The sequence below is a fragment of the Balaenoptera musculus genome, chromosome 2 (genome assembly GCF_009873245.2).
Source record: "Balaenoptera musculus isolate JJ_BM4_2016_0621 chromosome 2, mBalMus1.pri.v3, whole genome shotgun sequence".
Lineage (NCBI taxonomy): Eukaryota > Metazoa > Chordata > Mammalia > Artiodactyla > Balaenopteridae > Balaenoptera > Balaenoptera musculus.
This window is the reverse complement of record NC_045786.1, coordinates 147455675-147476589: the sequence shown is the minus strand read 5'-3', so window position 1 is coordinate 147476589 and position 20915 is coordinate 147455675. Positions and strand designations below refer to the sequence as shown.

Genomic DNA, 20915 nt, shown 5'->3' with positions numbered 1-20915 from the left:
TGTTTTAATTTCATAATGGTGTAAAAGCTCTAAGTATAAGGACCATCACAATAAAAACAATTCAAGATAACACCAAGATGTGCAAAAAATTTTTTTCCTTTAAAAGGGGTTCAGTATTATTTAAAGCTGACAATTGAGAGTGCTAGTTTAGTTGATTCTGCACATGAATCTGGCATGGCCGAGTTATTTTTTAGAAAATAAGAAAAACAATTTACACATTTCTAGCCTTCTGCTCTTACCAATAAAGTAATTTGGATTATATGCAACTCAAAATATAGCCATTGTATTACCAAAATCTCTGCACAGAATACCGGAAAGGAAAACACCACAGGGGTCTCACCATTGCTGCCGGTTTTCGCATTCTTTGCCAGTTGTGCACGAGTAGCAGCAATCAAACTGTCATGGGCCAACTCCTGAACCCGGAGGAACCATGGAATGCTACTGTCTGTGCTCTCACTGGAGAGGAAATCATTCCCTGAATCCTCTGCCTCATCTTGTACAAATACTAAGTGTTCAGCTGAAGAGCCCAGACCTGGAGGAAACAAGAGGATATATGAAAGTTAGCCATCAAGTAACCCTTTGATTGGCCCTGGCTCAGAAACTCTGTGTCCTGATCAGCTATTCCAGACCTTCACCTCTCCCCTCAAGCTTGTGTTCTCATACAAGATTAGGTTATCACCTTTCCACTCCCAGCTGACAGGCTGCTCTTTATCTTACCTACTCCTGTTTCAGAGGCAAAACGGTCTTTCCCAGCAACCAGGCTAACCCTCACCTCTAGGATCCCAATCCTATCTTTTAGTTTTCTCCTCTCTCCCAACTTCAACCCATTCCTCCTTAGTGGCCACCTTACAGATTCCCTTTCCGCCTTTCAATCTGTCCAAGCTCAAGTCTCTCCCATCTTTTTTTTTAAAGAACAGAAAAATCCCAAGTATGTCTCTAAATATCACCTTCTCACCTGTTCCTTCAAAGTCATGTTTCTTGAAGTTTCTTAACTTCTAACTTGTGTATCTACTTTCTCACCTGCTGTCCATTCCCTATCTCTTTAACCCTAAGCTCCACCTCTACTACCTCAATAACAATTGCTCTTGCTAAGTTTGCCGGACATACACTTTCCAGTCCTCATCTCACTGGCCCAGTATGTGGTATTTGGCATGATTCTGTACCTTTTCTTCTTTAAAACGTTTCCTTCCTTGGCTCCCCGCACATCATTCTCATTCTGTTTTCTTGAGATCCCTCTTTCTAGAAGCTGCTTCCCATTCTTCTGTTACCCTCTTAAAATTTTTTTTCAGGGTCCCAGATTTGCCTTCTTTTCTCTTTATGCTCCAGACTACTCCTGAATCAAATAATCCATGCTCATTGTTTCATACACTTCCTGAATGCTGATAAGCACTAAAACTACTTATTTCACACCAGACCTCTCTAGAACTCTGGATTCCTGTTTCTAACTCTCTAAAGGACACCTCCTCCTAAATGTCCCTGTGAAATCTCAATATCAACAGGAACTAATCATTCTCCCACAGCCCTGTTCTTCCTGTGTGCACTATCTTGGTGAATGACAACACTTAAATTTCCCAAACAAAAAATTTTTGAGTCATCTTAGAGTCTGCCTTCTCCCTCTACATATCCAATTGATCACCAAACGACACCAATTCTCCAAAATAATAAAATAATAGTTTCTTTCCACTTTAAGTATGACTAAGTTAACTATTCCCTGCTCCCCAGTTTTTTTTCTTAAGCATGAGCAGAAGTCAGAAAAGGGTAAAGAATACCTGCTCTTGTTAGGTTAAGAAGAATAAAAGAAGTGCTATCACTTGGCTGTAGATCTTGCAACAAGCTAGGAGACTCTGGAGTGGACAAAAACTCCGGAGACTTCTGTACAGTCTGAGCCCTCGTCTCTTCTCCGTCTGGACCCACATTCACCTGAAGGCTTCTCAACACAGCCGAGGAAGGAACCTCCTTGGAGGAGTTAGTATGATTTGGAGTATCATCTAGTAAAGGGAAAATACCACAGCTTTATGTAGCACCTATCACCAAGGAGTTCACCATTTTGATATATGGTACCTAACACCCTTGTAACATCCCTTAGTGGTATCTAACACCCTTACAGGAGCAGACAGCATTTTCATTTTATAAATACTAAATCTGCCTCAGAAAAGAAGAGAGAGTGAAAGGCAGCTGAAGGGTGTCAACCAAAATGTGAGGGGCAGACTCCTCTGATGGTCGGTGGTAACTAATAACGAACCATCCACATTTGGACATTATAGACCTTTGTCCTTTTGAGGCCCCAAATCAGTATATTTCCCTTGAAAAATACAGTTACACAATGAATACGAACTCAAGAACAGGATCTAAATTTTAAACTATTTTTCTTGGGAAAAGATACCTCTCTCTAATTTTTATAACATGTATGTGACAGTTCTGGTGAGTCATTAGGGGAAAAATCACAGCCTGGGATATAACTGAAATTGTATAGAATCATGAGTGTGTTTCATTATGGTTCTGGGTTTACACCAGATGTAAAGAAATAATTCAGAAGACTTGCTTCTAGAACTTTATTCTAAGGGAGGGGATGAATTTCCAAAGGTTTTAGTTGCAATATAATGAAGAATTGCACTACAGTGCTAAAGCATCTGATGTTTTCAGGGGTTTCATTCATCTTTATAGAAGGCAGGTTACATTATTTTCTTCTTTCAAGGAGGTAACAGGTAAGATTATAAAGTGGAAGCCTAGGGACAGCACTGCCATTCCAAAGCCTAATGAAGTTGTACAACAAAGTGAATGAATTTAACGCCACACAACTGGTTAAATGGTAAATTTAACTGGTTAAAACGGTAAATTTTATATACACTTTACCACAAAAAAACCGTTCTTAAAGTTCATAGCAGCACTGTTTGTCATAATACAACACTGGAAAATAACTACATATTCATCAGCAGTGGCATGGAAAAAGAAGTTGTGGTACACTCATATAACAGAATACTATACAGCAATGAAACCAAACAAACCAGAGCTACACACAAGGATGAATCTCACAAACATAAAAGATACAAGATACACTCATATGATTCCACTCATTTAAAGTCCAAAATCAGCTAAAATTAGACTTGGGTGATTAAACTTGGAAAACAAAGAACGAATTTTCAAAAAATTGAGGGCAGTGGTGACCTGTGGAAGAAAAGAGGTTGCTTTTATCATGGAGGAACCCATGGAGGGCCTGGAAGCTGGCAACGTTCTACTTCTTGATTGGGTGGTGCTATCTCCTTTATAATAATTCTTCAAAAGGTATATCCATATAGTTTTGTGCTTTTCTGTGTCTATCACATATCCCAACTAAAAAGAAAATATGTAGGTCATGCATGGAATGATTCACACATATTTGGGAGGAAGGGGAATGAGGTTAGGGAGGTATGTACAGATACATTTGTGCTTGTAATACTACGTTTCATGAGCTGGGAAGTGAGTACATGGGTTTTCATTTACTATTATCTATAACCGGTTGTCTAAAATATTTTAAATCAAAATTAAAACTAAAAGAAGGTAATGTAGAAAAGAAGATGGATGCTTTTGTTCCTGTTTTCATTTCCTTTATTATTGTCAAAATATTTATTCAATAAATTAAAACTGGGGGAGAAAATTCAGGAAAAAAAAGCCTAATGAAGATCAAATTTTATTAACACATGGAAATTTTCACATATTGAAAATCCATGGATTTGGAAACACTCCCAATACACCAGTAGAAAAATGGGACTTGAGAGATGGAAGATGTGGGAAAGACAGGAGCTAGATAGAGAAACCTTAAATCAACACTGGTTGGTTGAATATATCTGCCCTTAAGTCACTTCAAAAATCAAAAAAGAACACCACTAGAGGATAGTAACCAGAAGACTTTATAACAAATAAGTTGTCACCAACAGGTGACCATCCCCTGATTTAACATTAATATTCCAAATTTTAAATATTTCAATTTCTAGAAAATAAAGAATCCATTGCATCCAAAAATAATGTTTTCCTTCCTAATAGTCAAGTGATAGGATCTCCTTCTTCTCATCCAAAGCTAATCTCACTACCCATGCTCAGCATTCTACTTCCTTCTACCTCTCCTGGAGCCTCCTCACCAATTATCTACTCTTTGTGTTTGCAGCTTCTCTAATGGGCTCTTTCCTCTCAGTATAAAACCACCCTCTAATATTTCAGATCTTAAAAAAGAACTCTTTAATGTACTTTATGTCCTTCTCTTTTTCCTTCCCATAGCAAGACAGCCTTTAGAAAGTATAGTTACTTCCTCAACTTGCACTGATACCTCAACCCACTGCAGCCTGGCTTTCCACTCCCTCTCCAAGGAACAGGTCCTGCCTAGGTCAACAATGACCTCATTGACCCTATCTCATTGGGACAGTCCCTGCCTCACTGGGCCTCTTAGAAGCATTTGTCACACTTGACTATTCCCTTGGGTTCCATGCCTGCACTCTATGCCAGTATTCCCCCTATTGCTCTAGCCTTTCTTTCTTCCCTCCTTCACAGGCTCTCCTGCCTCACCCCATACCTTGAATAGGGAGTTCCATGCAGTTCTGCCTTGGCCTCCTTTTCTTCTCATTCTCACTCTATGGGTGTTCATATCCATTCCTATGACTTAAACTACCAATGCAGGGAATTCCCTGGCGGTCCAGTGGTTGGGACTCCACACTCTCACTGCCAAGGGCCCGGGTTCAATCCCTGGTTGGGGAAGTAAGATCCCACAAACTACGTGGTATGGCCAAAAAAAAATTTTTTTTAAATAAATAAATAAACTAACAATGCACCTATGACTCCCATGGTTGCTTTTTCTCCACAGTCCTAATTTTTACAGTTTCTACCAGTCAGTTATAAAGTCAGTTATCACATTCCACCAGTACCACAGAGAAGGCTAAGCTCTTAAGACTTGTTTATCTTATCTCTGGTGATCTTAATTTTTACCTGGTAACATTAGCCGACTGCATTCTGAGGCCTCAGTCACTGGAAGGAGGGACAAGCAAGTAATGTCTTTAGCTTCTGATTCTACTAGCCCCTGTCCCAGTGGGATGGACGTATTCTGAACAAACTGTACCAGCAGCTGAAGGGGAAAGGGGGGATGTGGAGACAACAAATAATACAGGTTATTATGAATGGATCTAAACCTCTGAATTTACCAAAAGGCAATGATGTAATTAAGTCTTGATTGCTCACTAGTCTCAACCTTATTCATAGAAAAACTAGATTAACTACAAAATAATATTTTAAATTATTTTTATCAAGTGTTCTAGATAAAAATTGAATCGTATAATTAACTTCTATCACCTTCCACAAAACAGAGAAATGATAAAAATAATTATATTTTTAAATGGTGGCTATTACAAATTCAACTGCATTGTACTGATTATATTTTATAAAGCACTCTTCTGTGTATTGGCTCTTTTAATCCTCACTGTAACTTAGTAAGATTAAACATGTATTTTAAAGACAAGGAATCAAGTTGAAGACACTAAATGACTAGTCCAAGGTCACATCACTAGTTAGGAGCAATGTCAGTCTTCATACTTAGGTAACATGATTCCAAATTCAGTGATCTTTCCACTAAGCAACACAAATGTTCTAAAATTAAAATGAGAAAAATGAATAAAAATTTTAAATGTTTAAATCCCCTAATCACATTTAAAAAGAAAACACTTTTAGATATACACAAAATTAATAAAAAATCGTTTGTGGTAGTAAATATTACATATATGTCATAGACATAAATTTTGTCATTATGTAATTATGTAAATGGATAATAATTTACACTTATTTAAATAACAAGTATAAAAAGTCATAAAAGGTAAGAATTGAATTTTTAAATTTTTGAGAAAGTACTTAGTAACAGAAAAATAATAAACTAGTAGTTACAACCAAAACCATATGGCCCACAAAACCTAAAATATTTATTACCTGGCACTATTACAGAAAAAGTTTGCTGACTCCTGAACTAAGAACAAACTCTGGAATACAGCCCACCAAAAGAAAAGGAAACCAGTTGCCTGGGCTCACCTCTGGTTTGGATTCTAACTCATCTGATAACATTGATTCAGCTTCCAAATCCTGTAGCTGTTCAGGGGACAGGTTAAAATTTTAATTCAGAGTCAATGACACCTTCCTGTTATGCTCATACTCCTCTAGGAAGTGCTATGCTTTTCCTGTAAGATGCTGTGCTGGGTGGGTAATTAATTTAGCCTAAAAAAGGAAAAAAGAAAGAGAGAGAGAATTCAGAGCAGTAGGAAAATGTAGCTAAAAAAACAAAGCCACTTCTTTACATATCCAAAAATCACAACAAGCAAGCAAATAAAGAATTCAGCCCAAAACACTTGTTTTAAAATAGAACAAGCCCAACAGATATCAAAACCCATAAAAAGATGTACTTTAATGTAGAATTTCTAACAATCTATTCTAAGAACATAGAGAACAGACTTGTGGTTGCCAAGGGGGAAGGGGGTGGGGGAGAAATGGATTGGGAGTTTGGGATTAGCAGATGCAAACTATTATATATAGAATGGATAAACAAGGTCCTACTGTATAGCACAGGGAACTATATTCAATATCCTGTAATAAAGTACAATGGAAAAGAATATGAAAAAGTATACACATACATATATATGTAATGATATAACTGAATCATTTTGCTGTACAGCAGAAACACAACACTGTAAATCAACTATACTTCAATAAATTTAAAAATAAATAAATAAAATAAAAAATAAGAAAAGGTCTTAAGTATGGAAAAAGCTATATGCCCAAAGAATTTCACCTTATCATCTGTGATAATAAATAACTGTAAGCAACATATAAATATACATATATATTCAATTAGATAATGGTTGATTATAGTAGGACATTGTATGACTCAAAAATACAGTTATGAAAACAATGCAACAACAAAAATGCTAATGACATTAAATTACAAAAACAAAACACAAAATTATACACTTGCTGTTATTAAAACTAGTTAAGATAAGCACAGGAAAAAGTAAAAGGAAATTCACACAGCCATGATAGTCACTGTACTGGGTGGGTGGTAGGCTGGTGTGACGTTTTTCTTTTCTTAATTTCCCAATTTTTTATAAAAGGTAATTACACAGTCAAAATTTGAACAGTGTTTCCCCAAAGTAGTATTCTCGGGACACTCATGAAGCTGTTTCCCCCCCTTACTTTAAATTCTTACTTTCTTGATGACTATCCTTAGTGTTGTGTTTGGATTCCTTTTTCTTTTTTGTGTGTATTTATCTATTATAGATTTTTGGTTTGCGGTTACCATGAAATTTTGGTATAGTAGTCTATATATACACAATTGTTTTAAGTTGCTGATCTCAATTTCAAATGCATTTTAAATATCCTGCATTTTCACTCTCCTCCTCTCATGATTACTGGTTTTGATATATTTTACATCTAATTGTTTTGCATATCCCTCAACTGCTCTTGTGGATAGAGATGGTTTTATTACTTTTGCCTTTTTTTTTTTTTTTTCCAAACTTTTGCCTTTTAACCTCCCTACTAGTTTGTGTGTGGATGATTTCCTACCTTGACTGTATGTTTGCCTTTACCAGTGAGCTTTCCCATTTTGTAATTTTCTTGTTTCTAGTTGTGGCCTTTTCTTTTCCACCTAGAGAAGTTTCTTTAGCATTTGTTGTAAAGCTGGTTTGGTGGTGCTGAATCCTTTTAGCTTTTGCTTGTCTGTAAAGGTTTTGATTTCTCCATCAAATCTGAATGAGAGCCTTGCGGGGTAGAGGATTCTTGGTTGTAGGTTTTTCCCTTTTGTCACTTAAAATGTACTGTGGCACTCTCTTCTGGCCTGCAGAGTTTCTGCTGAAAAATCAGCTGATAACCTTATGGGAGTTCCCTTGTATGTTATTTGTTGCTTTGCCCTTGTTGCTTTTAGTATTTTCTCTTTATCTTTAATCTTTGTCAATTTGATTACTATGTGTCTCAGCACATTTTCCCTTGGGTTAATCCTGTATGGGACTCTCTGCACTTCCTGGACTTGGGTAACTGTTTCCTTTCCCCCGTTAGGGAAGTTTTCAGCTATTATCTCTTCAAATATTTTCTCAGGCCCTTTCTCTCTCTCTTCTCCTTCTGGGACCCTTATAATGCAAATGTTAGTGTGTTTGATGTCCCAGAGGTCTCTTAAACTGTCCTTTCTTTTCATTCTTTTTTCTTCATTCTGTTCCGTGGCAGTGCTTTCCACCATTCTTTCTTCCAGCTCACCAATCTGTTCTGCCTCATTTATTCTGCTCCTGATTCCTTCCAGTGTATTTTTCATTTTAGTTATTGTATTCTTCAACTCTGTTTGGTCGCTCTTTATATTTTCTAACTCTTTGTTAAAAACTTCTTGTAACTTCTCACTCTGTGCATCCATTCTTTTCCTGAGTTCTTGGTTCATCTTCATGATGATTACTCTGAACTCTTTCTTGGGTGGACTGCCTATCTCCACTTCACTTAGTTGTTGTTTGGGGGTTTTATCTTGTTCCTTTGTCTGGAACATATTTCTCTGCCGTCTCATTTTGTCTAAATTTCTATTTGTATTTTTATGTATGTGGTAGGTTAGTTACATTTCTCAACCTTGGAGAAGTGGCCCTCTGTAGGGGATGTCCAGGTGTCCCAGCAGTATACTCCCCTCTCATCACCCAAGAGCCAGGGACCATCTGGTCACAGGGTAGGTTCTGACTTGTGTTTACAGACTCAGTTCCACAGGCTGCAGGACTGTAGTTTTCTTGCTTCTTGTGTCTGCCCCCTGGTGGGTGAGGCTGGGTATTGGCCCTCTGGTGGGCAAGGCCGAGTCAAGGGGCATGTCTAGAGGCGGCTGTGGGATCAGGAAGTCTTTAGGCAGCCTGTCTGCTGATGGGTGGGGTTGTGTTCTTGCCCTGTTGGCTGTTTGGCCTGAGGCATCCCAGCACTACAGGCTGTTGGGTGGGGCCAGGTCTTGGTGATAATGACCCAAGCAAGATGTCAGCCTCCAGCAAGAGTTCACACTGATGAATACTCCCCGATATCTCTGCCACCAGTGTCAATGTCCTCAAGGGGAGCCACAGCCGTCCCCACCCCCACCCCCGTCCTCCCCAGGAGACCCTCCAAGACCAGCAGGTAGGTCTGGCCCAGGCTCCTATGAAGTCACTGCTTTTGCCCTGGGTCCCATTGCGTGCAAGACCTTGTATGCACCCTCCAAGAGTGGAGCTCCTGTAATTAAGCCCCACTGGGCCTCAAAGCCAAATGCTCTGAGGGCTCCTCCTCCAGATGTCAGACACCCCAGGCTGGGGAGCCCGATATGGGGCTCAGAACGCTCACTCCCATGGGAGAACTTCTGCAATATAACTATTCTCCAGTTTGTGGGTTACCCAGCTGGGGAGTATGGGATTTGATTATATCACCAGTGTGCCCCTCCTACCGTCTCGCTGTGGTTTCTTCTTTATGTCTTTGGATATAGATTATCTTTTTGGTAGGTTCCAGTCTTTTTCATCGATGGTTGTTCAGCAGTTAGCTGTGATTTTGCTGTGCTCATGAGAGGAGGTGAGCTCAAGGTCTTTCTACTCTGCCATCTTGTCCTCCCATCCTCTAAATTCTTAATTTCTTAAAGTTTAATTTTTCTTTCAGGATTTTGGCAAATGAGTCCACTCTATTTCGCACAATTTTTGCTTAAATTGGAAGCACTATTATATACAAAGTAAGCATACAGTGTAAAATATACCCAGGATGGGAGTTTTCAATACTTACCGAGGTAGAGTGGAAAGTTAGAATAAGAAAGACTTACTCTACAAAAAGGGCATTTAGAAGTACGTGAATAAATGTTTATTCTCCTGTTGGTTAAACCTCTCCCCACTGCTAGCTTCCAGAAATCCTCACTTTCATCATAAAAAAAATGTATTAAGATGTAAATGAAAAGGCTCATTTTAAGTTTACCACATAAAGCTGTCATAAATACCTGACTTTTCCTTTCACATACGTTTTTCTTATTCAAGCACTATAACTGCTCAATGTAGTTTACCCATCCCTCTTTTCAGAGAGGAAGGAACCAAGGCTTAGTACAGTTACTTGCTCAAGTTATTAAGCTGCAGAGCCAGCATTCCCACCCACAGAGCAGGCTGGCATGAATAGTAATTACATCTCTCTAGGTCTGATCTTGAATCATCAGGATTCAAGAATTAAGAATTCCTTTTCCCCAATTCCAGCTCATTTCAAGAAGCCAAGAAATTACCAAATGTTTGTTTAGGTTAACCTTAGGGTTCCTCCAACTTTAAGATTCCAGGACTGTAAAATCTCTAAGAAACTAGACAACTATTTACTGTCCTTTATATTTGTTAGTTTTCTTAGAAACTAATGGCACTGGCTCCATTTCTGATATCCTTACCTAATGAAAATTTTTAAAAATTAAGTATATGAACATGTGTACCAAACAAGGGAAAAAATCAGATATACTATATTTTAGACATTTTTGCAAATCTGTAATAACAATTTAGAGAAGGGAGCTGCCACCTCTCTTACAGTTTAATAGATACCTCTAGATCACCGTTTCTCAGGCTCATGGTTATATGTGATGTTTCATTTTAGTCATTTCAATGATAATTTTTTAAAAATTAACACATGCATTTTTCTGGAACAAATCAGTAACCATATTATAACTGAGTTCTACCACACAATTTTGGTGCCCAGTTTGTGGTTTGTATGTTTGCTGTATAAACAAGAGAGAGATGAGTAGGATGCAGCAGAATAGGCAGGATGACCTCAAAAGAATCTGTGTTGGAGCACTCGGTACCATATCGAGTGTATTGGGTGGATCTCATCTTTAACACAGCAACTTGCTATGTACATTAGCTGGAAGTGTGATGGCAAATATGCAATTAAAAATTTCTATTCCCAATTCAAGTTACCCACTTAACAAACTTCAAAAACTACAATTCAAATATGTTTTTACATTAACAGCTTCACTGAGACGTAATTCACACACCATACGGTTCACTCACTTCAAAAGTACAACTAAATTTTTTTAGTATATTCACAGTTATGCGACCATAACCACAATCAATTTTACAACAATTTCATCACCCCAAAACAGAAACCTATTAGTAATCACTCCCCATTTCCTCCCAAACCTTCCCCTGACCAAGCCTAGGCAACCACTAATCTATTTTTTGTCTCTATGGATTTCCCTATTCTGGACATTTCATATAAATGGAATTATATATGTAATCTTTTGTGCTTGGCTGCTTTCACGTAGCATACTGTTTCCAATGTTCATGCTTGTTATAGCATGTACCAGTACTTAATTTCTTTTTATTGTCAAATAATATTCTATTGCACGGATATACATTTTATTTGTCCATTTATCAGTTGACGGTCATTTGGGTTGTTTCCACAATTTGGCTATCATGAATAATGCTGCTATAACATTCATGTAAAAATTTTTTTTAATTAATTAATTAATTTATTTTTGGCTGTGTAGGGTCTTCGTTGCTGTGTGCGGGCTTTCTCTAGTTGCGGCGAGTGGGGGCTACTCTTTCGTTGTGGTGCGCAGGCTTCTCATTGCAGTGGCTTCTCTTGTTGTGGAGCACAGGCTCTAGGCACGCGGGTTTCAGTAGTTGTGGCATGCAGGCTCAGTAGTTGTGGCTCACGGGCTCTAGAGCGTAGGCTCAGTAGTTGTGGCGCACGGGCTTAGATGCTCCGCAGCATGTGGGATCTTCCCGGACCAGGGCTCGAACCCATGTCCCCTGCACTGGCAGGCGGATTCTTAACCACTGTGCCACCAGGGAAGCCCCATGTACAAATTTTTGTGTGGACATATGTTTTCACTCTTTAGGGTATACATCTAGGAGTGGAAATGATAGGTGATACAGTAACTGTGTTTAACCTCTTGAGGAATTACCAGGCTATTTTCCAAAGTGGCTGCACCATTTTACAATCTCACCAGTAGTGCATGAGGGATCCAATTTCTCCCTATCCTCTCCTTTTAAAATACACCTTTTTTTATTACAGCCATCCTATTGAGTGTGAAGTGGTAACTCATTGTAGTTTTGAGTTGCATTACCTGATGGCTAATGATGTTGAGCATCTTTTCATGTGCTTATATGCCACTTGTACATCTTTACTGGAGAAATGCTTATTCAGATCGTTGGCCCATTTTTAAATTGAGATGTCTTTTTATTATTGAGTTGTAAGAATTCTTTATATATTCTAGATACGAGTCCCTTACCAGATATAAGATTTGCCCAAACTTTCTCCCTTTCTGTGTTACCTTTTTATTTGCAACACAAATCTTATCTTCTTCTGAATAAGGTAACTCTAACTCTACAAAGTTATCACTGAAATTGGCATTCAAGGACTTCTGGCCAGTTTTGGTTGAATATGAGATCTGATTCTCGTAAACTGCTTCACCATGCCTTCACATCACAAATAGTACCTTGTATGATATTCTCTACATTGCTATTACTAAAGTTAAAATATAGAAACGGATTATATATATTAGTGAATCCAAACTAAATCTTTCCACTATTCAGATCAACATTATTTCATTTCAGTAAAACGACATCTCTACAACATAATATGAATGTTAATTTGAATTTTCTTGGGTTTTGCTATGGTTTACATCTATATACTTACTCATAAAGATATAAATCCATGGTAACAACGGACATAACACTGATAACCTAAATTGTACTATATACATGGTTCCTATGGCCATCAAAACATATTAGATTGCTTAAGAAAACAACCTTGCTTCAGCATATATTATATATTTTTAAAAATTCCACTGACCCTACCATTGCTAGTACTAAATTATTTGTAAATTTGTTTTGATTTTATAGTTGATTAAAAGGTATAGGGGTTCAACACAGGAGGGATAAGGACTACCTAGCTTTTCGTTTGAGTATATTTAAAGTATTTATAATAAAAATAATTTACCAGTATGGGGTGGGGGGGAGTGTCCAATGCAATGTCTTTCCTTCAAATGCAATTTACATGACACTAGAGTGAAAGGCACTGCTTTACTCAAAGGGAAGCTATTTTCAAGATAATTATGGGTCTCAGAGGAAATTTCTTCCCAGGCTTTCTTACATTAATTAAGATAAGAGATTAGAGATGCAATACCAAGCAGTCGCCTACATCACCCAAAGTCCTTTAATGTGGACAGTAATATTTGCTCATTTTTATTTTGTATCTTTACCCAGACAGACAAAATTTGTATTCTTATTTCCTTCTAAATAGAAAAATTACTAATTTAGCTCCATAAAAAATAAAAGAGATAATGATATTTAACTATCAGCAACAAAGGCCAGGCACATCAAATCCTATTTTCCACAAATCATAAATAAGGAATCTTGGCTCCGGATGAAGAGTTCATAACAACTAAATTTTACTGTGTGCATGGTTCCCTATGGCCACAAAAGCATATTAGACTGCTTAAAGGAACAATCTTGGTCTAACACATATTATATTTTTTAGAAATCCACTGACCCTGCCACTGCTATTATTGAATATATTACCTCATAGTCAGCCTAAGGGTTAAAAAAAATGCAGGCAATACAAACCTTTGCAATGAACCAAAGCAAAGAACACAAGAAGCCCTGAAAAGTTCTGGGAATAAGTAACGAGAGAACGCCTAACAACAGCAAAGTAGATTTAGGACAACAGCAATCTCTATGACCATCCTGAGAACAACTCTCTTTCTGTTTTTAGCCACATAAATAAATCCTGGGAACTGAAGTTTGATAAACTGTATTCTTTTTCTACAGTACACTCAACATCATCCAGCAAATTATGCATTAACACTAAGGAGCTGAACAAGTTTAATAAAGAAGTTGAGATGTTTAAAAAAAAAAAAAACAACAAACCAAGGTCTCTTAAGCAGGAATCTAAATTCTGCCTCTGACTCGTTGGTTGAGACCTGGGCAAGCTATTCATCTTCTTGGCCCTGGGAAACTTATCTGAAATACAGAAATGAAATAGGTCTACCCTAAGATTATTTATATATCAGTCAATAGAAATAATTACAAAATTCTTCATAAACAAAGTTCTGCATAAGTGCTTAAGAAACAAGTAAATCTATCAAACGCTTAGTATACTATAAAAGGTTAAGAAATCTGCTTTTTGTTACTGAGTCCAAATTTCCTATAGAGCAGTGGTTTTCACACTTTTTTGACTGCAACCCACAGTAAGATACATTTTCCATCATAACTCAGAGAATGAAACACACACAGAGATACACACAAATAACATATTTTCATAAAACAATAAAATACTAACATATACTAATTTCATGCACTTTGAATTTTTTTTTAAATGATAAGATCCATGAAAATGTTCTCACAGCTATTAACAGGTTATGTCTCACAGATTGAAAAACACTATAAGTATTTTCAAGTGTCTAAAATACATATGTTTAACACAGAATCAGTCTTAAAATATATAAAGCCATAGATATAAATCTGCTATAAGTATATATTACAAACAATCAGCAATTACCATTGATAAAAGTCTTGGTGAAATTGAGATTACTTAAACCTCAAACCTCCTTGTGGTCTGCAAAGGAAAATACTACACACTAGGCAAAGAAAGACAAAGTAGTTTTTCTAATTAACCAGTCTTTGGTCCCACACCCCAATGAAGAACTCTCATATACTAGACAGGAATTAGTGGTAACACCATTTCCCTAGAGTAGGTATGGCCTAAAACCAGTGCAGGCTACATGGAGAAATACCGGGAGGGAAAAACCAATCCAAAGTAAACTAAGCAAGCAAAAGGAGAACAGAGCTGATACAGGTCTCTTGCCTTAGTCCTGACTGCCATACAGAAGGGAGTGTATTCCAAACAGAAAGATGACCAGGGGCTTTTAATACTCTGCATCATGAAAGAAACAGAAGAGCATTGTGTCAACCTCCAAAAAGCAATGTGATTCCACCCTAGAATACAAAGCCCAGAATACCAGTATTGCTCTTATCCTCTTGAGGGAGGTAGAAAATGCCTTGACCTTGACCCGGTTTTGGAAAGAAGGGGAAGACTGAGGGAGGCTTGAGAAAAAAGAGGGAAGAAACTGAGAAACACTGTGCTCCCCCAATTGGTCACTATTCACAAAGGTTAAAATAAAGCACATAATTTCAACCAAGAGGACTAGTCTCTCTTACCATGGGCCAATCTGCTTCTCAGCTCCCCCAACTTCTACCTGTGGCTGACCACAGATACAGACAGGAACAAAACTCAGTAATACTTAAAAAATGAAAACAAAATTCTACTAATGTTAGTGAATTCCAAAGACCAAAAATTAAAATTAAAAAAGAGCAGTTTAAGTTCTGGCATAAAATGGTAGTGAAAGGAATAGAAAAACCAAGTAATTTTTTAATATCATATCTAGTATATGATATAGCATGAGAGTTAATTAAATTCTAATGATAAAGTGGTAACGGGTACTGATAAAAGACATTTGGAATATAGAACTGTGAAGCCAGAATGAATCTCAGAAACTGTAGCATTCATCCTGGGCCTTCCCTCTTCTCTTCCCAGGATCTTCTGGGGTGCTCCATTCCTACAGCCCTGATTTTTATTCCAGTCACCTCTCCATTTCTCTGCAATCCTTCAGAGACAAATTTAAGGCATCTTCATGCTGCCAAATTTAATGGATACTTTGCTGCCCTCATCTTACTTGACCTTTGCAAGGGACAGCTATTATTTTTGACTGTTCCACGTTCATTCCGCCGTTTGGGTGACAGGATGCACGTTTTGTTTGGGGATCTATCCCTCCCCCACTGGATATATTCTTAGTGCGATTATAGATTAAGGTGTTCTTTTCTATCCTGACCAACTGTTGGACACGCAACCCATGATGAACAAATCAGATACTTTTCCTCAGAAGGTGAATTCTAAAAGAAGTAACTAAGGTGAAAACTGCTATAGGAGCCCATTCACTCCAGTACTGCAATTAGCAGCCTCCCCCTGGGGCTGCTCAGATTCCTGTCCTTTTCAAAGCCAGGGCCTTCAGCATTTCCTTTGATCCTGTCAGCTGCCCACATCCTTGTCATAAATTCCTCTTCTCCTCAAGTAAATTGGTCATTTTCAACCAGAGTCATAACTGATATTTTCCCTTAGAAGCACTGCCTCCTTCCTCAAACACTTCACTTACTCTCTTTTGCTTCTAAGATACTTCTTCCTTATTTTAATCCTACCTCATTGGTCATTCCTCCAGTTTCCTTCGATAACTCCTATATTCCTCCTCCACTCATCCTCTAAATGTTAATGTTCTTCAGGATAGTTTGCAGGCCAGGCTCTCTTCTCTTGCTAGACTCTCTTCCTAGTGTGAACTCATGGCTTTAAATGATACGGTCTCCAAAATTTTTATCTATAGCCCAGATATCTCCTCTGAGCTGCAAACTTGTACACAGGATTGCTTATTTGACATCTCTACCTCATGTTTTGATATCTCAAATTTAACATGTTCAAAATGAATTCTCTCCCAAGCCTATTTCCCATCCTCCCCTGCCAGCCCCTCTGACCACAACCCTCCGCTCAAGGGAGGATCACCATTCACCCCATTTAGAAGTCACTTTTATTACTTTCTTTCCTTTGTTCCCAGTATCCAGTCCAGCTGCAAGTCTGGACCTGATTCTATCTCCAAAAGAGATCGCAAATCCACGTACTTCTATATCTACTGCCACTACTCTACTCCAGGCCACCATCAACCTTGCCTTAAAGTACTGTTACTGTCTCCTAACTGGTCTCCCTACTTCTATACTTTGCCTCCTTCCATTCTGTTCTCTTCACATCACTTAATACCATCTTAAAATGTGAATTTTCGCATTTTTTTTCACATGGCTTCCCAATGCATCTAGTAAAAATCCAAACTCCTTATCCTGGCCTATAAGGACCTATGTGATCCATTCCTTCCTCTCCAAAAACATTCCAGAGTTGTGCTCTATTACTTGCTCACCAAGCTCCAGCCAGATGACTTTCCCTTAGTTCCTTGAACACATTAAGCTCTTTCCTATGTTAGGGATTTGCACACATCATTTCCCCTACTTAGGAATGCTTTCTCTTCCATTGGTTAGCTCTTTTTCATTCTTCAGGGCTCTATTTAACTATCAACTCATGCAAAAAGGCTCTGCCTGATAACCTTATCCAAAGAAGGTTCCTCATACCCCCACTTTTATTTTCTATCTCTGCTGTCTCCATTACAGCACTTACCACAATTTCTAATTCTTTTGTTTTGATACAGTATTCACTTTTTGTCTGGCTACCCCCTAAATTGTAAGCTCCATAAACAAGGGCAAGAACTAGCCTGCCTTGTTCACTACTATAACTCCCAGAACCCAGAACCCATCACCTAGTGCCTGGCAAAGTATTGTAGGTAATTCATAAGGAATTTAGGTCTCCAAGAGTCATTTCTGATACTGTGAAGCTCTGAGATTGTCTTTACTATGAGTTTAAAGGGCTTTTATACAAACTTCCTGTAAGCAGCTAGTAGGCACTGAACAAATATTTGTATAACGAATGAATGACTCCGTGAATGATACCCAAATTTTTGTCTCTATTTCTGACCTCTCTCTGTACTCCAAACTTTCATTTCTAACTGCTTGCTAGGTATCCCCATGTGGATATCTACCTCAATTTTAACAATGTCCAAAATCCAGACTGTCACCTTCCCCACCAAACCTGTTCTTCTTCCTGTATTATCCATTTCAGTTATTGCCCAATTGTTCTCCCACTCAGCTACAAATTCTAGGTCTTGAACAATCTCTCTCATCCTCCATATTTAAATAATCCCAGTGGTTCTGATTCCTCCAAACTTACTCCTACCATAATGCCCTGTTTAGGTTTTTCATTATCTTTCAACTACACCATGAAAATAGGCTTCTAACTGGCCACCTTGCCCTTAAAATTCCCCTTTCCATTCCATCTTTTATGCAGCCACTCGAGCTATCTTTCCAAAACACAGAAATGCTTACGTCACTTCCCATACCCAAAGTTCAGTGCTTCAGAATTAACAGTCAAATCCCTATGTATGGCGTTTTAAATATTCAACAATATGTCCTCAAATACTGTTCCAACTGCAGCATCCACTATATACCTCAATGAACTCTTTTCTCCAGTACACACTGGACTGGCTACTAAATGAAAACTCCAACCTATTTTAGTGCTCAAGGTCCCTTTCCCTTGTGATAGTTCTTCAGTAATAAGACCCTCCAGTAATAAAACCCTCCAATCCAGCTGTGATCTTCTGAAATCCTTTCCAGTCTTTAAAATCCAACTCATACGCCATCCTCCATGAAGACCCCTTTCCCTCCAGTCAGAACAAATCTGTCCTTCCCTTGGTGTTCTCACAGCACAGTTTAACCTCTCTTTAGCAATTATTTCAGCTTGCCTTGGGAGTTAGTTGTCTGCCTGCATATTTTTCTCACTGGTTAAGGTTCAATGAATTTATTCATCCTTCTCCTTTCTCCACTGATGTTTTGCACAAACTAAGCATTCAGGAAATATTTACTGAATGAATAGGTAACCCCCTTCATTTACAGAGGGAAAAAAAAGTCCAAAGCTAGAGATTAACTTGCCAAAAATTAGACCTCTACTTAGACGTAAAACTTAAAAAACTAGAACCTAAATCTTTTGACTGCGAGTTTAGTTGACCTTGTCTCACACGAAGATAACACAAAGTGGAATTTCTCACTCCCTAACAATAACAAAATGCCCCTGGCTTTATTTTTAAATGTTTCTTTTATTCTCTTTGCAAATACGCTGCGTTGGTCCTTGTGCCAAAGTGAGGAAGAAATACAAATTCTTAAGTTCCAAGTTAATAATATTTAACTGCCAAATGGTTCCTAAATGCATTTCAGAGCCTCATGAGCAAGTGAGATAAACTTTAATAAACTAACTGAATTCTTTTCTCTGAAGAAACTTCAACCTGCGAAATGCATAAGGCTGTAGACTCTCATAGCCCACACCCTCGCCTTGAAATGACACGCGAAGGAGAAACCAGTGGCCCAGACCCTCCGAGTCGGCAGCCTTCCTTCTTCTAGACCGAGAAAGTAAGTGGACGTATGAAAGAAGACGGTAGATCTGGGCTGAAATGTCCAGGTCAGAGTCGCCTTGGCATCCTCGTTCCCCCATTACAACAGCCTAGTGAAGGGCCCCAAGGTCCGCAGGCAGGTCTCGCGGAGGGTGCAGTCTGGGAGCCCCCGCCGCGGGGACTCGCTGACTCTAGCTTTCTCCAGGTTGGTCTTGTCCCCATGCCCCCGGCCCCGAAACCAAGCGAAGGAGCCGAAACATCTGCCCCAAAAGCCCGCGAGGAGAAGAGCCGAAGCTGTAGGGCTTCAGACCTGCCGCTCCAGATCCGGGTGGGGTGCCCCGGGGCGGTTTCCCTGTCCTCTCCGGGGGCAAACTCGGCCCGAGCCCCCGAGGAGCCAGCACTGGCTCCCTCCCTCTCGGGGACCACTTAGCCGAGCGGGTCGGTTAGGCCCACCCCGGAGCTCACCTTTCCGTCCCCGGCAGCCGTCCGTCCGTCAGTCGGTCCCGAATTCTGTCCACACAGAGCGTCTTCCGGCTCCCGCCGGAAGCAGCTCGAGCGCGGGACAGGAAGTTTGACCGCCCCCCCCGCCACACACACCCACTCGCTCGCCTCCGAGCCGGGCTGTTGCAGTCCCGCACGAGGTTCCGGCCCGGGGGCCGCTGGCCTGCGCGGGCCAGGCAGGCTTGGCTTGGAGAGGGAAGGCACTGCGGTCTCCTGCCTCCCACTCATTCCCTCTCGGCCTTTGTAGCTCCGTGGTCTGCGAAGCCCCAAAAACGGGGTCAGTCAATTCTAGGCGTGACGTCACTGCTTCCCTGCTGCAGTGGATGGGGTAGTTATCTCCTGTCAGCTGAGGTCAGTAAATGTTGCAATGGAGGCAAGAGAGAAAGAAAAGATCACTACTTAAACATTTATCAAAGTTCTTAGTGAAGAGGACCTCGAAGCTTCACTGCCCGAGCAGGGAACTTGCAGAATCTAGTTCTGCATTGCATACCAGGTGGGGTAAGAATTGAGACTCCGGTGTAGAACTTTTTTTTGGAAGGTGAAGTCCCTAGAGTCTGGGTTCCGTCAGTACAGTAGAATGTGAAGAGCTCTCCGATGTCCACACCGGTGCTAGAACACTTGAGTTTCAGGCCAGATGCCGCAACTTGTTAGAGCTTTACGTGTTTGACTGACTTTGTGAAATTACTAATTTTTTAATACTTGCTGTGTGCCAAAGGATGAAGGAGGGACTGAGCTAAGATAGTGGCAGTGGGAATTAAAGGTGTTTTGTTTCGTTTTTTTAATAGATTTATTTTATTTATTTATTTATTTTGGCTGCGTTGGGTCTTCGTTGCTGCACATGGGCTTTCTCTAGTTGTGGCAAGCGGGGGCTCCTCTTCCTTGCGGTGCGCGGGCTTCTCATTGCGGTGGCTTCTCTTGTTGCAGAGCACGGACTCTAGGCCTGCGGGCTTCAGTAGTTGTGGCACGTGGGCTCAGTAGCTGTGGCTCGAGGGCTCTAGAGTGCAGGCTCAGTAGTTGTGGCGCACGGGCTTAGTTGCTCCGCGGCATGTGGGAACTTCCTGGACCAGGGCTCGAACCCGTGTCCCCAACATTGGCAGGCGGATCCTTAACCACTGCACCACCAGGGAAGCCCTAAAGATGTTTTCTAAGAAGGGCATTTTCAAGGACAGAGACAAGTTTGAAGAAACCAGGGAAGTAGTTCAGTACACAAACGATGGTGATTTGAAAACAAAGAAGCAACATGTTTCAGAGAAAGATAATTCCTCTTTAGATAAGCTAAGATAGGATAGGATTTAGATAAGATAAGTTTATCTATTCCAGGTGCCTATGGGATATTTACTTGGAGGTAAAGGTCCCTACCTAGCTCAAGAGGTCAGAAATAAGATACAGATTT

At 39.5% G+C, this 20915-nt stretch overlaps 1 protein-coding gene across 5 annotated transcripts in view; it reads right to left on the bottom strand.

The window, feature by feature from the left end:
* Positions 1-19743, bottom strand: part of ZNF410 (zinc finger protein 410) — a 39609-nt gene extending 19866 nt beyond the window's left edge. The window contains exons 1-6 of one of the 5 annotated variants that reach the window (XM_036842957.1): positions 19487-19741; positions 13863-13955; positions 6040-6222; positions 4954-5089; positions 1770-1988; positions 341-532 (exon numbers count right to left, since the gene is read on the bottom strand). In XM_036842957.1, coding sequence (XP_036698852.1) covers positions 341-532; positions 1770-1988; positions 4954-5089; positions 6040-6072 — 580 coding nt within the window. In that variant the 5' untranslated portion in view covers positions 6073-6222; positions 13863-13955; positions 19487-19741. Of the gene's footprint in view, positions 1-340; positions 533-1769; positions 1989-4953; positions 5090-6039; positions 6223-13862; positions 13956-19486 lie in introns of all 5 variants that reach the window. The other 4 variants (XM_036842959.1, XM_036842958.1, XM_036842956.1 and 1 more) reach the window with 4 other exon arrangements.
* Positions 19744-20915: the final 1172 nt, after the last annotated feature.